This window comes from Mesocricetus auratus, unplaced genomic scaffold, assembly GCF_017639785.1.
Source record: "Mesocricetus auratus isolate SY011 unplaced genomic scaffold, BCM_Maur_2.0 Super-Scaffold_100011, whole genome shotgun sequence".
Taxonomy (NCBI): domain Eukaryota; kingdom Metazoa; phylum Chordata; class Mammalia; order Rodentia; family Cricetidae; genus Mesocricetus; species Mesocricetus auratus.
This window is the reverse complement of record NW_024429195.1, coordinates 55,726,121-55,747,125: the sequence shown is the minus strand read 5'-3', so window position 1 is coordinate 55,747,125 and position 21,005 is coordinate 55,726,121. Positions and strand designations below refer to the sequence as shown.

General features: G+C 36.6%; 1 protein-coding gene across 1 annotated transcript in view; it reads right to left on the bottom strand.

The window, feature by feature from the left end:
- The window catches only part of Trhde (thyrotropin releasing hormone degrading enzyme), a 355,084-nt gene that overhangs the window by 170,171 nt on the left and 163,908 nt on the right, over positions 1-21,005 (bottom strand). Inside the window, exons 4-5 of the mRNA XM_040754861.1 lie at positions 8,117-8,271; positions 6,035-6,148 (exon numbers count right to left, since the gene is read on the bottom strand). Of these exons, the coding sequence (XP_040610795.1) occupies positions 6,035-6,148; positions 8,117-8,271 (269 nt within the window). The remainder of the gene's footprint in view (positions 1-6,034; positions 6,149-8,116; positions 8,272-21,005) is intronic.

Sequence of the window (21,005 nt, the reverse complement as noted above, 5' to 3'; positions counted from 1 at the left end):
CACATGAGGTTTATTCCATAGAATTTCCACAGTAGATTACTTCATTCAGGTTGGCAAATAAAACTTGTTAAATCCTAAACTGAAATAAATAAAAAGAATGAAATGCATGAATGAATAGGAAGGCAAGAAGTGGCATGGACACAGCCAAATAATCCACATGAAATGATCTAGCTACTTTACATTAACAGCCCTGAAGAAAAGCATCACTGAATTATAAATAAGATCTGTAGAAAAGAAAAGAAAATGATTAAAGAAATTAATTGGACACAGGTGTTCTTGGAGCAGTTTCTGAGAGAAAAGATACCTTTTAGACTCTTCATGTTTTAAAGACAATTAAGCTGACCGAAATAGTATTCTAATTTGTAAAATTTTCTAGCATAAGTCCTCAGAAAAGATATAAAAACAAAGGTAAGGATGCACAATTTTTCCCAAGGGGGCTACTTAAAGTTATGAATGGTAGGACCAGGGAGGGTATTCAGAATGATGATAAAGAATGTCCTACCAAATTTTGTTTTATGTAGAGTCATCTGCCAACCAGAAAAAAATAGTGATACAGTACATCTGATACACCTTTAAAATATAACAGTAAAGATGGACACTATCAGCCTAGTAGAATGTCTTATTCTACCACATAGACCATTAAATATGCCAAGTGTGTGGTACACTCAGTACTTGTTCTAATCATATGAATTATTACAGCCATGAGAATTGCAAGGCAGGCAGTATAGGAACTGATATCAAATTATTCAATATTTTTTTCTTTTATAAAATATTCTTCTATACATTTTTTCAACTTGATTACTTGCACATGCTACTTTGTAGTTTCTAAAATTCTCATCTAGCAACATCTGGATCCTACTTAGAGCAGCCTTGATGAAAGATGGAAGAAGCCTCAATAATGTGAGAGGTTGATAAAGCCTCTCTTGGCTCCCAAATGAGCTGTGTTGTAATTTCTCCTTTAGTTGCACTCTGAGGCCTCAGCTGTAGTTGTGTTCAGGTTAAAAGCTGTGACAAGCAAATTCTTATTACCTAGAAAATTATAATTATTACCAGATTTCTTTTAATTTCTATGCTATAGAAAGACAACATTTTAAACCAGAAGCAAGGAGCATAACAGCTATAATAGTGGTATAATCTGCTATGATCAATACTATGCATTTCAGAATAACAATAACTAAAAGGATATTTCAGCATAAGTTTTTGCAGTATGGTTTTGTTGTTGTAAGCTGGAATAGTCTGTTTACAGCTAACCCTTCTTTCAAAGAATGAGACGTGTAACTCTGCAATAGTACTAAGCATGAGAAAAATAAACTTTCACTATACCAGGCTTCAGAAGATGTTGGTGGTTTCGTCCTAGACAGTGTCTAACCCTGTAAAATTTGTATTGGTTTTGAAGTTTAAGGAAATGTTCAAAGCCCTTGGCACCGTGCAAATCGGAACAAGTTCTTCAGCTGAAACGTGTTATACCCCAGGTAATGCTCATTTATCTTTGATCTCTAGGTTTAAAGTACAAAAACCTGAAACAATTTCTTTCTAGAAGAAAAAAATGGTTTTGCTTTTTACAAAATCATCCATTAAGAACACGTACGAAATTCTTCATTTGGAGCTTTGTCTTAAATTTTAACATCCACATAGAAAAATGTGAGGCAGCTCTCTGGAAGACCTTTCAGATACTCCCTGAATAGACAGGTGTGTGTGTGTGTGTGTGTGTGTGTGTGTGTGTGTGTGTGTGTGTGTGTGTGTGCATGTGTGTGTGTGTGTACTGACAATCACAGCTTCTTTATGCTCTTCTTTCTACAACTGTGTTAGTGAGTGAAAGCTGCAAGCTAAACATCACACACACATGCACACACCACACAAACACCACACACACATACACACACACACACACATACATACACCGTGGTAACACTGAGGTTCCTCTAAAGCATCAATCACCCCCCATAAAACCCAAGTTTTAATTTTGACTTTCAAAACTATAAATAACTGGAAAAAAAGTAAAAATCACCATCTAGTCTTCAGTTACAATTTTAAGCTCAAAAATGTATGAAAGCCATAAAGTTAAGCCAATTAACACTTCAAACATTCCCAGATGAGTGGCCTTCCTGACACTCATAACAAATGTCAAGGTCTACTAGCAGAAGTTATTCCTGCACAAAGAAAGAGGTAGAACTAAGATGGGGATAGGAGCACATTTTCTTATTATAGCAATCACAATGAACACTATTTGAAAGTGTTAAAACAATGAGCACAGTTGCTATTTTAAGTGGTACACAGTAGAAATACTTAATTTCTCTGTATCCACTGTGGTTAGGATACAGGTGGCAGATTTGGTCTTAACACTGACATTGTTCCTGGATTAGCTTCATTTGAGCCTTGTTGAGAATCTAGTCTATGGGGGCACAAGGCACATCAGGGAACTCTTGCATACACTGATTCAGGTATGACACTTGCAAGACTCTAGTGCAGGAGGTGATGTTCTCACAGCCACTCTCACACTCCTCTTTGCAACAAGCTCATCAGGCACAAATGGTGAACTTTACTAGCACTAATGCTAAGGAAAAAGTAAAACTGACTCTCTCAGAATAGGGAAGCATGGTTTCCAGGTCTTTCAACATAGGGGGTTGAGGAGATATTGTTCTATTTTTTAAAGGCTTCTGCTTTTAGCAGAAAAACACATTTACAGATAGAAGAGGGGAGGGTAAGGAGCCTTGATGCAGCGGGGAGGGGATTGGTCCTGAGTCAACTTAATGTGCCAGGCTTTTTTGACTCCCCATGGCCTTACCTTTTTGGAGGGGTGTGTGTGAGGGGGGTTGAGGAGAGGCAGGGTGTGGGGGAGCTTGAGCAGGGATGGGAGGGTGAACTGTGGTTGGGTAAGCAAGAAAAAATAATTTTTTAAAAAAAGAGGGGAAGGTATAGGAGATACACAAAGGAGGCCTATTTTCAAGACCAAGCTCCCAAGACACTAAAGCATGCACTCCTGCTTTTATCTAGTCTTTCAATGAAAATACCCTGTCACTGAACAGAATAAAAAAGACACAGAATCAATCCAAAAGGAAAAATTTGTTTTCTCTAGTGGAGTCTCACTGTGGATACAAACCACACTTATGGTTTAATGGCCACTCACAGTTCCTTCTGAGCAACTGTTAGCTAAGCAGAGATATCATGCCACGTCAGAACAAGAGCTCATTAACGTTACCATATATTTCAGGCTTCTTTATTGCTGCCCCATGCACAGTATATTGTATAGTAATATTCCTACACAATGGAACTATTTTATTTAGCAGTAGATGACCAACACAAAAAGAACTCCAATGATGACTTAGGTGAATTGTTCTCTTAAAATCTGATTTGTTTTTTGTTTATAGTTCATTCTACTGATCTCACATCATAATACTCAAGAGGACTCATATCTATAAAATGTAAATTCAGGCATTTTCCTCAAGGAGAAATGGATATTTTTATTCCACATAGTAGTTGCAATGTAAAAACTGATTGCTTTAGTATTGACTAAAATTTCTGCAAATACATGACCACTCGCATAATACAACTTAAAGGTCTTGTGAGCAACTGTTAACTAAGCAGGGATATCAGCCCATCTCAGTAGAAAACCTCCTTAACAATACTATATAATTCTGGGCTTCTTTATTGCTGTCCCATGCAAGGTATATTGTTATAGTAATAGTCCTAGCAAATTGGAACTCTATTTCAGTGTTTGAGTCCTGGTGTCTAAAAATGATAAAAAGCATTCGTCTTTGAGATTAGACACAAACAAGGTCAACTTTCTGAATATCTTCAGTCCTGATATGAGTCTGGCTTCTGGTATTTCTATTTTCAGCTTGGCTGCAGTGCAGCCCAGGACATGCACTCATAGAGGAGCTTCTGCACATACCACAATAGTGAGCTGCTGCTGTGTGCCATCACTCTTATTTTGTAGAGTATTTCTTTTGCACTTTTGCTGGTGCCATTATGAAAAATAGTGCTGGCACAGCCATGCAGCCACTTGACATCTTTGACATCTTTTCTTATTTATGTGACTAACCTATTCTTGAAATTTTATTTTCAAAGAAGATATCAATGTTTTATGGAGGGCTAATCTGTTCAAAGGGTTTCTTATTATGGAGTTTGTGAATTTAGTATATGGAACTATTTCATTAAAATTTTAAAAAATGCCTAAAAGCAAAATGCTACCAAGGATCAAAAAGTATTTGCATTTTTTAAAAGTGAAAATAAAGAAAATTTATCTCAATTAATTGCCATATTAATGCTAATGGAGATTTCTCTCATTTCTTAATTTGATAGGGTGAACTTTCTGAGTCACTGTATTTATGCCACTATTTATTTCCAAGTCATTACTGTGTATTGACTCATAATAAACAAAATCTTATATCTTAACATGTCAAGGTTTGCATGCTTCCAATATGTATTCTATAAAAGGACAAAGATAAGTCACTTATACTTTATGTTCATTCTTAATACCTCTTTGAAATATCTTCTCCTTAAGACTTAGGCTTCTAGCATAGCTAATAAAATACACAAAACATTTCAAGATAAAATCTAAGGGCATTGAAACCAAGGCTATCCAACCATGCTTAAACCCATCAAACTCTATCCATTTTCACCCCACGTACTATTCTGCTGATTACTTTTTAATCTAAGATGTACATTTCATAATTATGAATAGAGAGGATTTTATTACAATCAGCTGAATGAGCTTTAAAAAAAGCCTTACCTATATGTGTGACATGACATTTGTAATAAGAACATATTTTAATATTGAGGTATAATGAAATTATAAATCGGTAATAATCCACAGCATAATGAAATTTAAATCTGGTTCAAAGTCATCTAAAAACCAAAAAGCACTTTCTGAGATGTTTTAATCATCTTAAACATTTAAGAATTAAAATTTCACATTTGCTAATGAATATTCCAATAATTTGTAAGAGTAGTTATGGCTTAATTCAAATGTCTTTAATAGTATTTTCTTTATTTATTTCTTTATTTATTTTCAGTTTGGAGATCAAACAGAAGGCCTTGTGCATGCTAGCAAGGTCGCTATCTCTGAACTACCTGATAGCCTGTAAAATATACTCCAAAACACACCACTGTTCATATTAAATGTGTAGAAATTTTTGTAGGGCACTCAGGGATAGATAGATAGATAGATAGATAGATAGATAGATAGATAGATAGATAGATCATAAGTGAAATTTGAGTCTCTAAAAGTTTAATGTTGGTACACTAAAATTTTTATTCAATGTGTTAATACCAATTAAAATAAAATGAAAATTTAGTTTAATTTTGAGTTCTAAAACAGTATTTACTGTGGGTTCTATTCAATACTGATATAGTCAATGATAGGCAAATGGAAGCTTATGTAAAATGAAAATGTAAAAACACATAAAAACCACATTGTGTACTTTTTCTTTCAGAGATTTAAAACATCACAGCTTGCAGCACTAAGAACCCTACTCAAGTTTCATAATTCAGCACATTCCTATAACATACAAGTAACATGCATAGCATGAGAAGAAAAGTTATTGACATGTTATAAGTCACTCAATCCTAAAATACACCTACCAATAGAAATAACACATCACAATATTTTATCCAATCAGTATGGTTCAGATCTTGAAAGCAAAATTGTGCTGTCATTTTTCTCTATTTTGAAATATTTCATATACTTAAAATGTCACTTATGAATTAAAATAAACTCTATTTTAAAGGAAATTCCTTTATTATTGCTAACATAATAATTCATATTATAAAATTCTGCAATCTAAATTGTTTCCATTTGTATAAATGGTGACATTTTGGAGACAGTATATGACAAGTCAGATTTTATTTAATTTTTTGAAAAAAAAAGATAAAAGGTAACTCTGGGAATTTATCATTTATTTCTCCTTTATTGGCAGAATACTTTCATGCATTGCTTCGTGATTTCAGATATCTCTAATGGTGACATAAGCTCAGTGTACACCAGCTCAAACTTTCGTGGGCATTCCATATAATAAAAGAAAAGGGCACTTACCATGTTCCAGCCAGGATAGAGGTAGTCTGTACCCACAAATTCAAAATAGTGAGCAAAGCCTTCCTTCAGCCACACATCTTCCCACCACACCGGAGTCACGAGGTCACCAAACCACTACAAGAATGAAATGAATGAACATTAGAAAAAAAACAGCATCCATCTCAGAACGATCTTACGTAAAATCAAATTGCTAATTTGTGATTATCATAAATGGAAGTCATTCCCAAATTGTTTTTGTGATCTTAAAATGTGTTGGGGCAAGACTGTAGTGATTAATATGACGACTGAAGAGTGCTCACATGAATGTGCTCAGGAAAGAACAAAGCAGGAATCAAGGAATCCATCATGAATACTTAATAAAGAAAGGATCCAGGAATCAAAGCTGGTGGGAACTGTCTCCAGAGGTTGGAAGGCCTACTGTATAGAGGAAGAAACCATTTGTTTATTGTGACATTACAGGGACAGACTGAAATGGATGAATGAAAATCAGAAGAAGTAGCTGGTTCTGGCTGACCAATTGGAAGGAAAAATGAAACTGTCTTGACAGATACCAGATCATAGACAACTTCAAAGGTCACCATAAGGGTAACTTGAGGACATGAACAAGTGTTCCAATGGGAATAATTAATTATCATTTCCTCTAAGGAATCTCAAAGAGAATTCAAAGAGAAATAAAATACAGTTCCAAATATGGTAATGGCCATGCAGTCTTTATTTTGAATGTTTTGCTGTATCCAAGATACACATTTCTCTTTCAAATTGACAACCTGTCTTCAGAATTGTGACAACAAACAGGTGAGGAGGATAATAGAGAAATCAAGTGTGGCGATCATAGTGAAACCATGACAGACGTCTCTCTTCGGTTGTCTCATTTCTTTGTGGTAAGGGGCCTACTACTACTGAGCTACCTCAGGAAACTCACATGTAACAGGAAACGTGGAAGATGCACAGCCCTGAACAATTGCAGTACTACCACTGCCTCCTCTCAACAGACTCACGGATCTCTTTCCACTTACAGGAATATCCCAAAAGGAAATTACAAATTGTAAGTCAAGGGAGGAACCACCCTGGCACTGAAGAACCCAAGTTACACCTAGAGTGACTCCTCCGTAACCTGGGGTCAGAACCATGTCTGACTGGGTGAACACAAGGCTATGACTCTCTCACTGGTTCACTGCAAGAGGCAGAAGTTACTCAGGCAAATGGTCACCCAGTGTAGACCTCATCAAATCAGGTCCATTAGCAAGCATTTAACTGCTCATCTTTCTTCACAATCAGCATCTTTCACATTGCTCTCTTTTTCAGTGTTTGGAATTTATAACATATAAATTCATACTGCACCACACTGAGATTTCTGGTTTTTAAAGCATAAATAGTACCCATAGTTCCCAGCAAGTAGGATGAGCATTGCTATCTGTTAACAATGTCTGTTTTCGGTGATTTTTTTTCACCAAAATCATGATTTAACAAGTGTTACAAAATAACAATCTACAACCTTCCACTGGTAAGAAAGCCAATAAACTCAAATTGAAATTAATTTTTATCTTAGTTTCACTCTGAAGTTGTCCAATTTGCATATGAATTTGTAATACTCCAAGTTAAAAAATATATATATCACTGCTTTGAGCAGAGTCTAGAGCTGAGTTAGTGAAAGACTTCCTGTGTGTCTACATGATGGGGAAAGAAGGATAACAAAACACTTTTGGCAAGAGCAAAGTTTGACACATCCACAAAACTCAGCTGCATCTCTCCACAATACAATAAATCACTTCTCTCACTGCACTTCCTATATGTACACTAATAATCAAAGAAACAGAAGCGTGACTGATCAGCAACTACACGGGAGCTCTGAAGGTGCAGTCACTCCATCAACTAAACCCAGTGGTAGCTACTTACTCAGTACCATCAGTTTATGTATGTGTGTTTACCTTATTGTCTGAGGAAAAATGGCATGCCATGCACAGTGATTTGTATAAAACATAGATGGGAGGATAGAAACCAAGCTCCTCATTTAGATGTGCGAAGTCACCCAACATTCTAGACAGTTTCACATTATACTTACACCTCTTCCTTTTCTCCTACCTGGTGACATATTTCATGAACAATGACCATGGTGACATCCAGCAAATACGAAATAGATGAAACACTGGGATCCAGCAGTATTCTTTGTTCCACAAAAATACTTAGTCCCCAGTTCTCCATAGCAGCATATGGATGCTTAGGCACAGCTAAAAGATCTGGAAAAATAGAATAAAACAGTTCCAAAGGTTTTAACAACAACACTGGATTCTAAGTTACATAACTTAAAAAGTTCAGAATTGCTAATAAGAAGGAACACTTGTTCTTTATTACTTTCTTTGTAATTAAACACTCAGCCATGACTACACGAGAGTAGAAAGAAATATAGGCTATCACTATCGATGCTGGTCATATTCATTCATCACAGTTCATTTTCAGGCCCAACACTCTAGGTGGTTGGAAATATCCGCAGCATTATTGATGGACCCATCCTAATAAGTTTCAGAAAGTCAAGGAAACCAAATGCACCAGGAACCCAGAGTCAAAGACACCGCACCTTCTAATAAAAATATACTCAGCTCGGGAATGAGAGTACTGTCACTTTTATCTCAAACCTATCTCAGAGAAAACATTTCACATTAGTTTCTAAATATGCTGCCATTTTTCTAATTTCTTGAATTCTATTACAATCTTTTGGTCCTGTTAAAAATAAAGTGCTACATTTAATCTTGGCTTATAGAAAAAACACACTATGACAGTGGATGTGGTGGCAAAGGGAGAATGGAGTGGACCCATGGGCTTCAGTCTAGACTTGCCACCATCAACTACAGATGTGACATCACTAAATCACTTAGTTTCTCGGGACCACAATTCCCTCACCTATAAAGTAAGGTTATTGGCCTTTTCTGTAAAATGCCTTCCAGCTCGAAAAACCCATGATTAGACAAGTGTGTGCTTATTTTAAAAGGTCGTCCAGGTATTATCACCTTTCTGATTATAGGCATCGAAATAAATTCATGTTTCACTTACTGCCTCTGCTATAGACTCACTGCAATGGTCAATAAAATATTTAGAAAGGAAGTCAATCCCCAGGCTCAGAAATAAATAAATAAATAAACCTCTCAGTGGATCAGAAATGGAACCCAAATGCAAATTGGTTATTACACGAAGCTTCAGACCTGCTGGTCTCTGGCTCCAAAAGCAGGTAGTAGCAGCCAGGAATTGGCTCAGACAGGACACACTAGCGCCAAAAATACCATTGCCAAGTTGACTGCTTGATGCCAAGGGCTGAGGTAAGGCATGCATACTCAGGAGAAGAGCAGAAAATAGCTGGTGCCCACTGCTTCCTGGAAGTACTAGTAAGGGCCAATAAGTATTTGAACCCTGGCTCCTATGCATTTGTTCTTAATAATAAAGAACACCCTTATTTCAAAACAGAAATATGTCTCAGTATAATCCTTGGAGTAATGTATTCCAAAGCTACCAATAATTACATGAGAATGTTAAAAGTGAGAAGGGGAAATTAAATGCCTTTTCTCCAAGATAATACACAAAGAAGCTATGGAAGCACTCCATAAGAGAATATTACATAGCAGTTAAAATAAGTGATCTCACCTCTGAGATCGACTGTTAAAGGCATCAACACAGACAATCCGAGAAACATAATAATGAGGAAATAAGTCGTAAAATGACCCCTATACTCATTAGAAATAATTACGAATAGTCCTGAATAGTGTAAATGTATTTTCACACATGCAGGTCACACAGAGAGAGTAATGGAAAATATCCGTGCAAACACACAGTAAATAATAGTAAAGACACTAACTTCAGGATCAGAAAAAAGAAGATTGTAGGACAACTACATGAGGAATGAATATCTTCATATCAATGTTTTAAAGCTGTCAGTGAGTACATTAACATTAGCATAATAATATTCATCATTTATGTATGCTTTAAATATTTCACATCAAATAATCGAATGGAATAGTCAACAGTCTTAGCATGCTATTGATTTTTATTTCTTTCTGACTTCAGCAAATATCTTTCCAGTCTTGGTGCTCTTCTGAAATCTGAAATATGTATTAAAGTAAGTCAAACATGTCCTGTAATTCCTCTATATTTTAAACTAATAATGAAGACAAGGAAATTATCACACAAAAATAGAATATTTAAAAGGCTGTGAGAGAAGATAAAAATATCTGTTTGGAAGATCCTTGAAAAAATGCTATTTATCCAGGTTCAAATGGTGATTAGGAATTCGGTAGGCCTGTTTACTTACTCTTAGGATTTTAATTTTAACAAAAAGAAGTCACTGCACACCTATGTATATAGCAAACACTCACTGATCATTGCCTCCCTGAAAATATTATTTCATTATCATTTATTGTATTTTTATTCATTTTATTACTGTTTAGTGTATTATTGTTCTGGTAAGCCTCTTTCTATCTGCATGATGGTGCTTATGTATGGAGAAGTTTAGCTAGCAATTAATAAGTGAAAGAAAGAAATGTAGCAATTAAGAAGTGCTAGGGAATATATTCTCGTATGAAAGTTACAGGATGAGTGCTGGGGGAGGGGCATGATCAATGCAGTCACCCTCACCTAGCAGTTGAGCAATATTAGAGGCTAGCTTATTTGAAGATCTGCACCGGTGCATCCTAAAGGAGGATAGAAAACATAGTAGCGCTCAGGTGGGGACGAGACAGATTCTTTGAACAAACAGAAAGGAGGCTCACGTGTCTACAACTTATAAAAGGGGAGCTATAGACCATAGAACCAGTACACAAGGAAAGCATCTAACAGGTGAACTCACTGACTTTACATAATTGAAGATGTTGCCTAAGTATGAACAAACCAGGTAACAGGCTCACAATATGTCAACTTTGCCTGTCATTAGTACATGGCAACCGTAGTAGCTGGCCCAGCAATATTTCCTTGTGGAAGCAGATAGACTTATATGTAAATTTTCCCCAGACAAATCCTGTTGTGATGAAGAACCAACTGTGAATTCTGTAAACCCTCATGAGCAAGGAGGAGGCTAGCACTCATAGTTGAATGAGCAGATCACATCTGGGTCTGTGTAGCCCAAATGACAAGGAGAGAAAACTGTAAACCTATGTTCCAGGTATGCCACCTAGAAGTCTAAAATCAAAGGAAAAGTGCAGGGAGGGGCAGTTTACAGATTGCAAATTGCTAATAAGCAGTACAAACAGATACAGCTAGGGAAAGCACTTATGCATAAGGGCCTGGGTTCCATTCCCACAACTTAGGGTGTTGTGTGATTCCTCCTTTTGTCTAGTTGTTGCAGCATAGAACTAGGAATCATTTGGAAGTCAGAGTGTTCATTAAATGTATCCATTAAAGCATCAAACTGAAAACAAAATATACCCATGTGTCATACCTCAGTGAAACTACTTTGTAAAGAGTGTTAGTAACTGAAGCAGTAGTCTTTTTATTTGAGGCACATAATGCTCTCTTATATTGAATTAAGTTATTTTAATCTTGCAAGGCAATGTGACTATATCCATTAAAATATGCATCCATAACTTTTTAACATGCCTTGAGAACAAGAAAGCTCACACTTCAGGATATAATTTACTTAAAATTTCAAAGAAAGTTATATATAAAATTATGCATATTGTTTTTCCAAATTATAACTATCATCCACAAGTCTAGAGCTAGACAAAAGGGGGGAAATCACATAATACTAATGAATGTGATGGCCTAAATTTACATTAAAGTCTATCTCTGCTGTCTCCCTTCCTCCTAACACTGGTAAGTTACTGTACCTCTATAATCGCAGCACAAGGCTTAAATGTCTCAGACAGAAGCCTCAAAATCTCAGACAAGTTCCTCAACTTTTGATTTATTCTGGTATTTCTAAGAACTGCATGGTTGGTCCAGATAAAAACAGGAAGCCCATGTTTTCCTCTCAGTTCTCAGATTGACTCTTTTTGTTGTCAGTTTGATTTGGTTTTTTGTCTGTTTGTTTTTACTTTCTTGACACTGTGACTTTGGAAAAACAATTCCCATAATCTTCAAGTGTAGTTTCTTGTGTACAATGTTTATGAGCTTGAATTTCATTGTGGTCTCACCCAATTCATTATACCCCATTCAAAACTTGTTCGTGACCATAAGTTTTCCAGTGATGGGACTAGGACCCCAACCAGCCGCAAAACCTTCACCTAAAACCTGCCATGCCTGCAACATATGCTGGGGCGATGGTGGTACAGAACTTGTGAAAGTTGCCAATCAATGACTGTGGTAACTTGAGGTCCACAACACAGAGAGGGAACCCATGCCTAACAATACCTGTATGGCCAGAAACCAGAACTTTAAGAGCCCAGAGACTTAGGGTAGTACCAAACACAACTGGCAAAAGAAGAAAAGTCAATGAAATGATTCCTAGTTATATTCTTCTGCACTCATAAACTAGTGCCTAGCCTAGTCATTGTCAGTGAGGCTTCCTTCAGCAACTGATGGAAACAATACAGAGACCCACGGCCAAACATTAGACAGAGCTCTGGGGAACCCCAGAAGGGAGGGAGAGAAAGTATTATAGGAGTCAGAGGGGTGGAGGACACCAGAAGAACACAGCCCACAGATAGGTAGGGCTCATAGGGACTAACAGAGACTGAAGCAACAGTCACTGGGCCTGTATGGGTGTGAGTTATGTCTTCTGCATATATTTTATGGTTGTTTAGTTGGAGCTTTGGTGGGACTCCTAACAGTGGGAGTGGTGTATCTTCAACTCCTTTGACTGCTCTTGGTATTCTTTTTCCCCCTACTGGTTTGCCTCATCCAGACTCCCAATGTTTGTTCATAGTGTTACTGCATCTTGATATTCTGTATCTGGTTTTGATCCCAGGGAGACCTGCATTTTTCTGAAGAGAAAGAGAAAAGCAGTTGATCTTGGGGAGAGGGGCAGTAGGAGGAATTAAAGGAATAGAGGGAGGAGAAACTGTCATTAGGATGTATATTATATGAGAGAAAAATAAATAAAAAGAAAAAAGTCTCCCCTGTCATGGTATTGAGAATAGAGTAATTTAGAAGTGATCAACTCATGAAGACTCTGCCCTCATGAATAGATTAGCCACAAGGATGTCAACTTTTGACATTGCAGCACAAAGCATTGTCATCTACAAAGTTCATGCTTCAGATCAATTTAAAGCAGGAAATTGAAAGGGAACATTCATTTTTTAAACATGGCTTTGTCTTAGACTGAATCCACAACTATCATAAGATGCATGCCCTCCATGAACCACAGGTTGGACATCTGTCTCTGCCTTTTAAGGAACTTATGTGGCTAAATGTTCCCTTTCTTTGTCTTTTGTTCCATGTTTCCTAGCTTCTATGGCGGTGTGGATTGTAGGCTGGTAATCCTTTGCTCTATGTCTAAAATCCACATATGAGTGAGTACATATCATGTTTGTTTTTTTGTGACTGGCATACCTTTGTAAGGATGGTTTCTTCTAGTTCTATCCACTTGCCTTGCGAATTTCAAGATTCCATTGTTTTTTTTTCCTCTGAATAGTAATCCATTTTGTAAACATACCACATTTTTTTCTATCCATTCTTCAGTTGAGGGACATCTAGGTTATTTCAGGTTCTTGCTATTACAAATTACTCTGCTATGAACATAGTTTAACAGACATCCTTGTTGTATGAATGCGCATATTTTGGGTATATGCCTAAGAGTGGAATTGCTGGGTCTTGTGATAAACTGATTCCCATTTTCCTGAGGAAACTCCACATTGATTTCTAAAGTGGCTGTACAAGTTGGCACTCCCACCAGCAGTGGAGGAGTGTTCACCTTCATCCACATCCTCTACAGCATAAATTTTCATTGGTGTTTTTGATTTTAGCCATTCTGACAGAAGTAAGATGGTACCTCAGAGTTGTTTTGATTTGCATTTCCCTGATGGTTAAGGATGTTGAGTACCTTCTTAAGGGTCTACCAGCAATTTTAGACTCCTCTACTGAGAATTCTCTAATTAGTTAAGTACCCCACTTTTTAATTGGATCCTTTAATGTTTTGGAGACAAGCTTCTTGAGTTCTTTGTAAATTTTGGAGATCAGCCCTCTGTCAGATGTGGAGTTAGTGAATATCTTTTCCCAATCTGTGGGCTGCCATTTTGTCTTGCTGACTGTGTCCTTTGCATTACAGAAGATTCTCAGTTTCAAGAGGTCCCATTTATTACTTGTCTATCTCAGTGTCTGTGTTACTTGTATTATGTTCAGGAAGCGGTCTACTGTACCAATTTTTTCAAGGTTAATTCCCACTTTCTCTTCTAAGAGGTTCAGTGTGGCTGGATTTATGCTGAGGTCTTTCATCTATTTGGACATAACTTTTGTGCATGGTGATAAAATGAATCTATCTGCAGTCTTCTGCAGGCAGTTATGCCAGCACCATTTGTTGAAGATGCTTTCTTTTTCCCATTGTATGATTTTACCTTCTTTGTGAAAAATCAGGTGTTGGTAGGTTTGTGGGTTAATATCAGGGTTTTCAATTCAATTTCATTGGCTATGTGTCAATTTTTGTGCCAACATCAAACTGTTTTCAGGACTATAACTCTATAACAGATTTTAAAATCATGGATGGTGATGCTTCCAGAAGGTCCTTTATTGTAGAAAGTTGTTTTGGCTATCCTGGGTCTTTTATTTTTCCCTATAAAGTTTATCATTGTTTTTTCAAGGTCTATGAAGAACTGTGCAGGTATTTTGATAGGGATTACATTGAATCTGTAGGTTGCCATTTTTGCTATGTTGATACTACCTATCCAAGAGCATGGAGATCTTTCTATTTTCTGGTATCTTCTTTAATTTCTTTCTTTAAAGACTCAAAATTCTTACTATCCAGGTTTTTCACTTGTTTGGTTGGCGTTACCCCAAAATATTTTATGTAGTTTGTTGCTATTGTAAAATTGTCTGTATATAGCAGGGCTACTGATTTTTTTATTTAATCTTGTATCCTGTCACTTTTCAGGAAATGTTCATCAGTTGTAGGAGTTCCCGTGTAGAATTTTTCAAGTCACTTATGTAAACTATCATATTATCTGCAAATAGTGAAAGTTTGACTTCTTCCTTTCCAATTTGTATCCCCTTGATCTATATTTGTTGGTTTTTTCTCTTGCTAGCACTTCAAGTACAATATTGGAGAGATGTGGAGAGAGTGGACAGCCTTGTCTTGTTCCTGATTTTAGAGGAATTGCATTGAGTTCTTTTACTTTGATGTTGGCTGTTGGTTTACTGTATATTGGTTGTATTATGTTCAGAAATATTCCTGTTATACCTGATCTCTCCATAAAGGAGTGTTAGATTTTGTCAAAGGTTTTTTTCAGCATCTAGTGAGAGGATCATGTGGTTTTCATTGTACAGTTTGTTTATATGGTGGATTACACTGATGGATTTTTGTATATTGAACCATCCCTGCATCTCTGGGTGAATGGTGATTGATTTTTCTGATAAGTTCTTCGATTCGATTTGCCAGTACTTTATTGAGTATTTTTACATCACCGTTCATGAGGAAGATTGGTCTGTAGTTCTCTTTCTAAGTTGTGTCTTTGTGGGGTTTGGGTGCCAAGGTAATTGTAGCCTCATAGAAAGAATTTTGCAATGAACCTTCTGATTTTATCGTGTGGAACAACTTGAGGAGTATTGGTATTAGCTCTTCTTTGAATTTCTGGTAGAATTCTGCACTGAATCCATCTGTACCTGGGCTTTTACTGGTTGGGAGACTGCTTCTATTTCATTAGGTGTTATAGGTCTGTTTAAATAGTTTATCTTGATTTAATTTTGGCAAGTGATATCAATCCAGAAAATTGTCTGTTACATTTAAATTTTTTAATTTTGTGGATTACAGGTTTTCAAAGTATGACCTGATGATTCTCTGAATTTCCTCAGTGTCTGTTGTTATGTTCCCCTCCTCATTTCTTATTTATAATCTACATGTTCTCTCTCTGCCTTTTGGTTAATTTGGATAAAGTTTTGCCTATCTTGTTGATTATTTCAAACTCTTTGTTATATTGATTCCTTGTATTGTTTTCTTTGTTTCAAATTTATTGATCTTAGCCCTCAGTTTTATTATTTCCTGGCATCTACTCTTCTGGGGTGAGTTTGCTTCCATTTGTTCTAGAGCTTCAATTGTGCTGCTAATTCTCTGGTTTCTTCATGTGAGCACTTAGTGCTATGAACTTTACTCTTAACACTGCTGTAAAAGTATCTTGTAAGTTTGGGTATGTTGTGCCTTGATTTTCATTGAATTCTAGGAAGTCTTTAATTTCTTTCTCTATTTCTTGACACAGGAATGGTGCAATTGCATGTTGTTCAATTTCCATTAGTTTGTAAAGTTTCTGCAATTTGTGTTGTTGTTGAACTCTAACTTTAAAGCATGGTGGTCTGATAAGATACAGGGGATTATTCCAAATTTTTGTACCTGTTGAGGTTTGTTATGTTGCCAAGTATGTGGTCAATCTTAGAAAAGGTCCCATGTGGCACTGAGAAGAAGGTATATTCATTTGTGTTTGGATGGAATGTTCTATAAATATCTGTTAAACCTAATTGGGCCATAACTTCTGTTAGTTCCTTTGTTTCCTTGTGAATTCTCTGTCTGGTTGTCCTGGCTAGTGGTGAGAATGGGGTGTTGAAGTCTCTAATTATAACTTTCTTTAGGGCTGAATTTGTGGATATGTAATGTTTAAATCTGGTTTTGTCATGGAATATCTTGTTTTTTCCATCTATAGTGACTGAAAGCTTTGCTGGGTATAGTAGTCTGGGCTGGCATCTATGATCTCTTATTGTTTGTAGAACATCTATCTAGGACCTTCCAGGTTTCAGAGGCGCCATGGAAATGTCAAGTGTAATTCTGGTAGGTTTGACTTTATGTGTTACTTGGACTTTTTCCTTAGCTGCTCTTAATATTCTTTCTTTATTCAGTATGTTTCGTGTTTTAATTATTATGTGCCAAAGAGACTTTTTTGTGTGGTCCACTCTATTTGGTGTTCTGTAGGCTTTTTGTACTTTCATTGGCATATCTTTTTTTAGGTTGGGAAAGTTTTCTTCTATGATATTGTTGAATATGTTTTCTGCACCTTTGAGTTGTGTTTCTTCACCATCTTCTATCCCTATTATTCTTAGGTTTGGCTTTTTCACGGTGTCCTATATTACCTGGATATTTTGTGTTAGGATTATGTTAACCTTAAGATTTTCTTTGGTCAATGAATCTATTTCTTAGTGTATCGTCAATGCCTGATATTCTCTCTTCCATCTCTTATATCCTGTTGGTTATGCTTGCATCTTTAGTTCCTGAATATTTACCCATGACTCATCTTTTCTAATTCCAGCATTCCCTCAGACTCCATTTTTATTGTCTCTATTTCAGCTTTCAAACATTGCATTGTGTAAATTGCTTGTTGCAATTTTTGGGTTGTCGTTTCTTCAATTTCTTTAAAGGATTTTCTCATTTTCCCTTTTATGGTCTCTATCATCTTCATGAAGTTGTTTTTAACGTTGTTCTCTTCTGCTTCATCTGTGTTGGGATGTTCAGGTCTTGCTGGTGTAGAGTCCCTAGACTCTGGTGGCACCATTCCGGTTTTTCCACAGTTGAATGTATTCTTATATTGTAGTCTTCTCATCTCTTCTTCCAGTGGGTGCAGATGGGGTCTCTTCTTCCCCTGGTGTGTCTCACAGTTGGTGCGGATGGTTTGAGGCACTCCCTCTCCTGGGGGGAGCTGTACTAGCCCAATGATATCAGCAGACTAGCAGTTGCTTTGCCTGCCAGGAGTGAGTGACCTGCCTGCATTCCCCAGGCCAGGATTTCCCAGAGTAGGCAAGTGGAAGTTGGTGATGATTATCTTTCTCATACTTTACCATGTGGGCTAGAAATGGACTCTAGTACAAGCTACATTATTAAACAGCCACTAGCAAGAGGAAACACTTTTATCATCAGTCCTCTCTCCACTCCCACAATCACACTCTGAGCCCTCAGATTATCATAGACAGTGAGTAGAAATTAAGGTGCCAGACTTGGGCTCCACAAGTCCTCACTCCAGTATGAGAGCCTATGCCCCAACAGTTCAGAAACTCTGCTGTGTTTGTAGGTGCTCACCCTCCACCCTATCTATGAGTGAAAACAGAATGGATTCTCACTGATGCATGGCTTTGGATATTTATCAATTAATCTTCTCTTTCATGACATTTTCCCTTTTATCTAAATAACAGTCTCTGAGGCATTGACATTCACTGTCAATATTTCTTTATCTGTTTTGCCCAGCTACTAGTCAGACATACCCTAACTCACCAATTCTTTTTGATTTTCCATTAAGTTCTCTGTCCAGATTTGTTAAGAGAGTAAGATAATCCCTAATAAATTCAGTTGTCCCTATTCCAGATTTCAAATTTTAAACTGAAAAGTAAAGGGAGCTCAGCTGTTGAGAACTTCAACCACTCCTCCAAAGGACCCAAGTGTGGTTCCCAGAACCCATGTGATATGACTGACAATCACCTGTTATTCTAGCTACAGGAAGCTCTGACAGCTCTGGTCTACAAGGGCATCTGCACTCGTGTGCACCCACACAAAAACACATGCATCAAAAACACATAAATAAAAGTAATAAATCTTGTTGCTTTTTAAGATAAATTCCTTAGAAGGAAGGGGGTTTAATGCCAAGGAAAGAAATAATGGGACCTGAAAGATATCTCAGTAGGTAAAAGCACCTGCCATCATGCCTGATGTCCTGAGTTCCACTCTGCAGGACCCACATAGTAAAGGCACAGACTCAAAAAAGTTGTTATTGACCTCCATGGGTGTGTTACTGTACTTTTGCAGCCACAAATGTACATTTGCACATAAACCAAATGAAACGAAAGAAAGGAATAAAGGAAGGAAGAAAGAAGGAAGGAAGGAAGGAAGGAAGGAAGGAAGGAAGGAAGGAAGGAAAGAAGGGTGAAAGGAGAAAAGAAAAATTGGTCTGTGATTGATGTTCACGAAAATAATTTTCACACAGATGAAAGCTTTCCTTTGGATGACAAGTCATGCTCAGTTTTTCTATATCCAAGATATACAGATTATATTATTAATATAATCATTTGAGAAAGGGACTTTACTATTCTAGGCCCAAACACCAGTTCCATGAAACTGCTGCCCTTATGCCCTTTGTCATGTCTTTAGTCCTAGTCTAATTTTCATTTAGCTATATTCTCTCAGAAAAAGTCTGAATTCTTTGCATTGGTCATCCAACTCAAATCTCTCTTAGTCTCAAATCTTCACTCTTTTGTTCCAACTCTTACCTCGTTTTTTACTTTGCTTTATCTTTAAATCTCTGGTACTTTCTTCTACACTGCATCCTAGCAGCATCTCATTCTCAAAGCAAGTTTTTTTTCTAGCTTTCCTGCCCAGTCATTTATGATGAAGGATGGTGTACATAATGGTTCCAGGTTCAAATTTCAGATCTCATAGTGCCTGAGATCCAAACCCAGGCCTATCATTTATGAGCTATGGGACCTTGAACAAATTGCTCAATCTCTTTTAGCTTTGTTTTGTCATTGATTAATGAGAAGTAAGAGTACCTGAATTTCAAGTTGTGAAGATTAATTGGTAAATCATGTAAAGACTTACTTCTAGGTAGAACACATGCTAAATCAACAATTCACTATTAGAGAGTTTTTCATTTCCTCCCCATCTTGGGAAATAATTTGCATCATAGACTTTAGATGGAAGATAAAGAAGAATCTAAAGCAAAATTTTGGTCAGTTTGTCTCATTGGAGATTTTGATTTCTGAATTTAAGATGTAAAATTTAAACCAATATGTGACACATCTAAAAGCAGAATATGACATGGCATTATCATTTAGCAACACAAAAGAAAACTTGAAGGCATATCAGGTCAAAAAGCAATGAGCTGGATTCTCTGTGTGCCACGACTACCACTTGTAAAGGACACCACACATATATGTAAGACTCTCAAAATACATGTCTTTATTTATACATGAATATAAAATTCCTTTATTGGAAAGCTAACATTCATAAAGATAGAAATTAAGTTTTAAACTTTAATATTGATAAAATTTATAAGCGCTATCCATTTGTTATTTGTAAGACCAGACATGTTTTTGCTTTGTCTTAAGGACATATTTGGAGAAGTTTCCTACAAACAATCTAACTTCCCAATGATGGTTTTTGAGTTTGGTTGAGGGGATTCTGCAGTTAACTATTCCAGGAGGCATTCTCCAAAACCTACAAATGAATCAATCCTCCAGAGTTTCAAAGCAAAATCCACTTTTCTCCTGATAGACCTTCTGTTTGTGCACCCTTCATCTAGAGAAGACCAATTGCAGTTCCACATCTTGGCCTATGACAGAATTTTCATCAGCACCACTTGTGCTCCCATGCTTTCTTTTTACTTTCCAAGCTTTAGCAGTCTCCTGAATTAACATTAGCCCATAATACATAGTCAATGTTTTCTCTGTTTCTCCTGCCAGATGCTCAAAAGAAGGTTGCTGGAGGGTTTTGGGGGGATTGTTTTTTGCCATTTCTGCAATCACTTTTACTCAACACTTACTGATTACTATCAATTGCAAAGAAGCAGCAATTTTTTCATCTGTTGCTTGATTTTCTTTTACCCCTGAGAAAGAATTTATACGCCAAAGGACTTTTCTGAACACACAGATAACATTTGTCAGCCTTTCACCCATTTAATTTTTAAAATTATTCTGACTTTATCTTCCCTCATTGTATTATGCATTTTTATTGTTGTGCCTCTAGCTTATCCATAACTCACTGTCTTTGCTCTGAGGGTTATGATTAGACACGAGCATAGAGAATACACTAAGTGACCCCATCTGTTTGATCTGGTGACAAATCAAGTTCAGTAGTTTTGTATATAACAAAGGTCATCTATAATGCAAGATAACGCAGATTAAAAGTAAAGACTCCTATTTTTATATTTTCCCTTCT